The 7,104-nt window shown below is 36.5% G+C and overlaps 1 protein-coding gene across 1 annotated transcript in view; it reads right to left on the minus strand.

Moving 5' to 3' along the window:
- Nucleotides 1–7,104, minus strand: part of RNLS (renalase, FAD-dependent amine oxidase) — a 265,826-nt gene that overhangs the window by 21,858 nt on the left and 236,864 nt on the right. The window contains exon 6 of the mRNA XM_012659689.1: nucleotides 3,500–3,675. Coding sequence (XP_012515143.1) covers nucleotides 3,500–3,675 — 176 coding nt within the window. The remainder of the gene's footprint in view (nucleotides 1–3,499; nucleotides 3,676–7,104) is intronic.

The raw sequence follows: 7,104 nt of genomic DNA on the forward strand, positions 1-7,104 counted from the left end.
GATGGGCTGAGGCAAACCTGGCAAAATGTTTTCCAGCTGCTGGAAGATTAATTCCTGCACATCCTCAATTTTGTGTTCCAAGTATGTAACTCCAACTATTTTAAAATATATATATTTAAAATAATCCATTTAGGATTTGTTTTTACCACAAGATTTTTTAATTTTTATAATGACTTTATAAATTTTATTATTATAATGACTTTATTTTTTCTAGAGCTGTTTTTAGGTTCACAGCAAAAGTGAGAGAAAGGGCTCCCTGCCCCAACACATGCACAGCCTCCGCCATTATCAACATCCCCCACCAGAGTGGGACATTTGTTACAACTGATGAAGAGTCTACATTGACACACCTTTATTTTCCCAAGTCCATAGCTTACATTAGGATTCACTCTTAGTGTTGGACATTCTGTGGATTTGGGTGCATGCATCAAGACGTATGTCTACCACTGTAGTATCAACAGGTATTTTCCTAGCCCTAAAAATCCTCTTTGGTCTGTCTGGTCATTCCTTCCTCATCCCTAACCCCCAGCAACCACTGATCTTTTTGCTGTCTCCATAGTTTTGCCTTTTCGAAAATGTCATATATAGTTGGGATCATACAACATGTAGTCTTTTCAGATTGGCTTCTTTCACTTAGTAATGACGCATTTAAATTTCTTCCATGTCTTTTTATGGCTTGATAGCTTATTTCTTTTTAGTGTTAACTAATAGTCTACTGTTTGGATGTACCACTGTTTATTTACTCATTCACCTACTGAAAGACATTTTGATTGCTTATAAGTTTTGGCAGTTATGAATAAAGCGGCTATAAACATTCATGTACAGATATTTTGTGGACATAAATTTTCAGCTCCTTTGGGTAAATACCAAGAAGTGTGACTGCTGAATCATACAGCAAGGTAATGTCTAGTTTTGTAAGAAACTGCCAAACTGCCTTCCAAAGTGGCTGTGCCATTGTATATTCCCATTAGCAATGAATGAGTTTCTCTTGTTCCACATCCTCACCAGCATTTGGTATTGTCAGTGTTCTGGATTTGGGCCATTCTAGGAGTGTAGGGCTTTCTCATTGTCATTTATGAGACAGCTTTTGCTATTCAATGAGATCACATCTTTGAATCACCACCCAGCTCCAGGTCTGGCACATTGTAGGTGCTCATTAGTGCTCTTCCCCTTCTTCTCTCTTCTTCTTCCCCACCCTCCACAGTCACCAACTGTCAGGATGCAGTGTAAGAACCATCAAAGAAGAAAAAAAGGGGAAAAATAAAATGAATAGAGAGAGTCAAGCCTGAGGGGTCTAGAAGGGGAATTCACACCAGCCACCAGCCACCAGCCACCAGCCTCAAATGAGGCTTTCATAGTATGAGGGTGTGCAAGGCTCTATGATTTGTTTTTCAGAGAAAGAGAAGAGAAGGAAGGGGTGGAGTGTGGAGAATAGGAGAAGGTTTGGGTAGAGCAGAACAGGGAGAAGAGGAAAAGAAAAAGAACATATGGTGTGACCCAGGCTGGAAGAAAATATGGTGTGATTTCCCCTGCAAGGGCACTATGCCTCTACTCAAAAATGAATGAAGCTTAAAAATCAGTTAGTTGTTCCTCTTCCTTTTTTTATCCGGGGTCCTACAACATCTGTCCCTTCAGTGTAGCACTATATTAGGCCATATTCATAACAAACACACATGAATTTATTGAAGGTAGATGCTGGCATGGCAAGGGAAGAGGAGTACACATTATTTATGTGAAATTCCAAAGGTTAAGGATGGACCTTTTAAAACCATTGGAGAAATGCTCTCTTGAGAAGATTAGCTGAAAACTAGTTAAATTATATTAAATCTCTGGACCTGTCATTAATTATTCCTTTTTTGAAAGTGATGTTTATATACATATGAAACACAATGTAGGTAAGAACTCTACCATAAATGGCAATATTATGTTCTGCAGAACGATCCTCAAGGTACTATGAGAAGCATATGATTAGTGAAAAATACAAACTTCCAAGTCTGAATGATAACTTATTTCCTTTCAGGTTTTGCAGCCAATGGAGACTTCATGACTATAGAGTTGTAAATGTAGTGGGATAATTTCAACATCCAAATTATAATAAAAATCATTGCTAGGGTTTGGAGGTACATTGTGTTCAAGGATTTCTTATTAAATTTTTTGATGTTGCACAACATTGAATTGGTCATTTTGTGGTTAGGACAAATCTATTTTTATTAACATATCAAATTTTAAGAAATAAGTAGATTTTAAACCCATTTTTCAGTTAATTAATAAATTATTTACGAAAAGCGCATAAAAGGAAACTTCACAAACTATTGTTTCTTTTAAAAGAATATTTATAAAGTGCAAAGTTACTTTGTGTGTAATATATCTAGCTTCAAAGTATATTAACAAGATTACTTCTCTGTTTCCCTTTTCAAGCCAACCTAAAATTGAGTTAAGTATTATTTAAAGACATTAGCTATTGAGATTTTTCAATGCTTTTAAAAGAAAAAAGCAAAGTCTTCTAAAATGACCAAGGCATGTTTAAGTAAATATTTTTCCCAAAGGTTCATTGTATAATTTAACTTGAGAAGATATGGGTAAACATACAATATTTTAGGAAGTAATTTACCACTTCCTCTGATTTTGGAAAGCCCTTTAAAATACATAAAATCTGCCGCAATTTTCTACAACGCCACTTTTTCTAAAAGCTTCATTCATAGCCTTTAGTGCTGATACCTCAGTTAATCAATGGGCTCAGAAATCTCAGGAAGAAAAGGGACAACTCATTGCTTCTTTCCTGTCTGCCTTTTGCTCCACTGTCCCCTAAGTGACTTCACTACTGAGTATGTAGATAAAAAGACTTTTCCTACGGATATTCTGCTCACAAACTGCTGTTGGAATACGCAGACATTTTCAAAAAAAGTCAACATTTACTTAGTATAAAGAGTGTTAAGCCTGAACTAGTAGAGTGATCAGCAGGTTTATCTAACCCTGAGAAACAGCTCAACTAGCTGTTCTATAGACGTACTTATCTTTCTTCCCCAGAGAGCTTGGCTAGCAGTAGTCAAAATCAAAGTGAAACTCAATAAAAATGAAAACCGTGGTAGCAAAAAAACACTTACAAGGTTAATTTAACAGATTGCAAAAATTTGGGAGGTTATAGTGGTTTCCATATATCCACAGTACTGATTTAGAAAAACCCCAAAGACACAGCTGCATTTTGATATATAACCTGCCTTGCCTGCATAAGAAACCCTAGAATATCAGGGGGTATAAGTCTTGAGATGCTAGAATTTGAAAATAACACTGATGAAAACTGTATGCACCTCTCTTCGAGAAATAGCAGGACAAGAAAAGCTGTAGAGTTACACTCATATGTTGGGCAAACACAGAATTGCTCCAAAGATGACATTGCTAATTTCTTTTCCTAGGGAATGGCAAAAATGACAAAGTCAAATTAGTTCTGTTGGTCTATTAAGAAAATTGTTGTGCTCCTACCACTGGATTCTTTGATTACCTGTGAATATCTCCATTTCTGGTATTTGGTAGCGATGGGCTGAGGCAAACCTGGCAAAATATTTTCCAGCTGCTGGAAGATTAATTCCTGCACATCCTCAATTTTGTGTTCCAAGTATGTAACTCCAAATGGGACAGTGGTATGAATCACCAGGGAAGGCCCGATTTCTGATGACTCTGTGGCATAAGAGGAACATAAAGATACATCTCAAAATGGGTAGCATGAAAGTATCTCCCAGCATGTCAATCAAGATCACAATAATCAGGCAATAAATGGAACAAAACCAGATTATAAACTTTAAAGCATAAATTAGGCTGTTTCTGAAATTCAAAATCAAGCTTCTCTGAAGAGGAGGACAGATTCAAGATGTGTTTTAGAGAACAAATTATCAGGTCTTGCTAAAGAACTGGAAGGAAGGGTAAGAAGAGCACTTAATATGTACTGCTTTGGGCATAATTAAATTTACTGGTATGTTTTGTCTGCTCTCATTCACTAAATTGCAAGCTCTTCAGGGCAGGATCCAATTTTTAATACACAGTCTATATCTTTCTTAAATTCTGAAAAGAAAGCCGATGGTCAATAAATACTTAATCTCATTCATTTTATGCTTAATGGATTGCAAAGCATTTTGCTGAAATTATACAAATGCCAGAATATCATTAGCATGTTCATGAAAAAATCAAGCTTCTCTCTAAAAACAGGCTTGTCCTCATCATGCTCTTCTTTATCTTTTAAACAGCATTAAAAATAAAAGTCTGCCTTATTCACAATATGAAGAAACTTTGCATTTTTGTCATTGAATTTTTTTGCTATATTTTCATAGTCCCAAATAATGAGTGTCTGTCTGCTTTGTATCTTTCACTCTTTAGTAGAATATAGGACAATCAAAGTTTGAGTTGAAAGCAATTTAGGCAACTGAGGCACTAGAAAGCACAATCTTGGAAGGAATGATAACAAGAGTTTGTTTGTTATTTGTTTAAATCATGCAAAAGAGAAAGTGGAGGGGAAAACAATAATAGATCCGAAACGCATGAAATATAATATGAAAGTTGGTGTTCCTTCTTGCTGGAAGAAAAGCATATTAAAGAGTGTAAGGCACTGACAGGAGCTGACATATCTGATTCTGAAAGTCTTTAACTTGAGATTATAAAAGGTAATATAATGATCTATTTGAACTAGATTGGTACAATTTTACACAAGAAAAAAAGGCTTCACATAAGCCAGTTACTTGCTATGTGTCCATTTAACCCATTTACATTTCAGGTGTTTGTTGTTTTCTGATTTTTTTAAAAATAAGAGTAAGTTAGTACCTACCACATGCCTATGGTGTGAATTAAATAACATAGTGCGTATAAAGTGCTCAGCACAGTTTCTGGCACTGAGTAGCTGCTTAATAAATGTAAGCTATGGGAATGGAAGTAAAACGCCGGATACAAGAAGAAATTTCCCAGGTGTTGCTCTAATGATAGGTGTGAGCTATTTTTTGTAAAAGTACTTCATTTCTCCATTGCACTTGGCACAAGGAACCACAGCTTACGAATTTTACAGCAAAACACAAGGGAAGGGAGTCCCAACATGCTGCAAGCCTTTTTAAAGTGCAGTGAGAGCTTCCAGACAGTTTCACATATTTGAGGTGAGGAATCTGAATTCAGAATTTGTGCAATGAATGCAACGGCAAGCTAGACTGTACGCTGCTTTTACCTCCCAGCAGCGGGAACAACTTGAAAGAGGAAACAGAGGGGCCATCTTTTTGAACGTTCAGTGTGTAAACTGTCAGTGAAGTCTTCACAGGAACTGTACAGAAGGAAGGACCCAAGAGCGCGAAATCTCAAATTCTTTCATGGAATACCACCATGGCGAGAAACCTATTGCATATTGCCTCAGGGAGTGTTATTTATGTTATCGGTTAATACATTCAGGAGGGCTTGTTCACAGTGAGGGGGTGTCAATGCCGCTCTTCTCTCAACAGAACCAAATCTTCCTAGAGACAGAGAAAGCTACTGGGTCAGCCTTCTGAAGCAGGATAGTTTGGGCTCTGACTTGACTTACCTATGGCAGGCTTCGGAAAAAAAAAAAAAATGAATGCTAGCTGCATGCTGAGAATTGGAAGGTTGCATTGACCCAGCCATTTGTCTAGGGGGAACTCGTAAAGTCACTAAGACCAGTGATGGTGTGATGCCAGGTTTCTCCCGTTTATATTAGCCATCCACTCCAAGGAGAGCAATAAAAAATGAAATTTAAGACCTAAAGTGAAACAGTTCTTGCATAACAACGAGAGAACAACCTGGCTACTTGTTTTTATGGGAACTGGAGAAATTTTTTGAGAATTAAATTTAAAATTTGAATAGCTACAACCTAAAACGATGAGTTTTAGGGGAAAGGTAACTCAACCCCAAATTAAAGGTTACTTTTAGAAGCTAAAGTCTAAAAACACAAAGAGCCAACCAGAGTTAAACATGACCAAGGTTTGGAAATAGAGCATTATAAAAAGCCACAGATACGTTAATGGAATTCAGAGCATAAATTTAGTATAATCATTATTCCTTGGTCATTGAGAAGCTAATGATGCTATCTTTCTTTTTGTTTTCTTTTCTTTATTCAGTTTAACAAGAATAGCACTTTGCTTTTGGCATGTTAAATGTTAAGTTCATAGTAAGTTGACAATTATTTCTGTACTTTGGGAAATCAATGGCTGTAGAGTCAGAAGATAAGTATTTGAACCCCTGCATTCTTAATAGCCCTGTGGTCTTGGACAACTTAATCTCTCAGCCTTCACTTTCTTCTGTCATTTAAAAGGGAGCAATACTACTTACCTTACAAAGCTGTCATGAGGATTAAATGAGTTAAGCCACATAAAAGCCTTTCCTCAGATATAAAGTGCTACACAAACTTAAGGCATTCTTAGGTAATATGCTAGTTTTGACCTCTATGCTGTGGAAGGAATAGCTTTAGAAAGGGATAACAGTTGACTTCTCTCAGAGGATTAACATTGAGTTTAAGATTGGGGTGTCATTACATCAGCACCCCAGGGACAACGGCACATTATTCTTGTGCATAGGCACATTTTTTTTTTTACAATTATTGTGGCAAAACAGACATAATATTTGCCATTTTAACCTATTTTAAATGTACATTTCAGTGTCATTAAGAACATTCATCATTGTTCTGTAACAATCACCACTATCCATCTCCAGAAATTTTTCATCTTCCCAAACTGAAACTCCATATCCATTAAACAATAACTCCCTATTCTCCTCTCCTCCTGGCCCCTGGCAATCACCATTCTATTTCTGTTTCTGTGAATTTGACTACTCTAGGCATCTCACAATAGTAGAGTCATATAATATTTGTCCTTTTGTGACTGGCTTATTTCACTTAGCATAATGTCCTCAAGGTTCATCTATGTTGTAGCGTGTGTCAGAATTTTCTTCCTTTCCAAGGCTGAATGATATCTCACTGCATGTATATATCAGAATTTACCTATTCACCCTTTGATGAACTCTTGGGTTGCTTCCATCTTTTAGTTATTGTGAATAATGCTTCTATAAACATTGGTGTACAAATGTCAGTTCAAGTCCCTGATTTCACTTCTTTTGGGTAGATAC

Source organism: Propithecus coquereli, unplaced genomic scaffold (genome assembly GCF_000956105.1).
Source record: "Propithecus coquereli isolate 6110/MARCELLA unplaced genomic scaffold, Pcoq_1.0 Scaffold63, whole genome shotgun sequence".
NCBI lineage: Eukaryota > Metazoa > Chordata > Mammalia > Primates > Indriidae > Propithecus > Propithecus coquereli.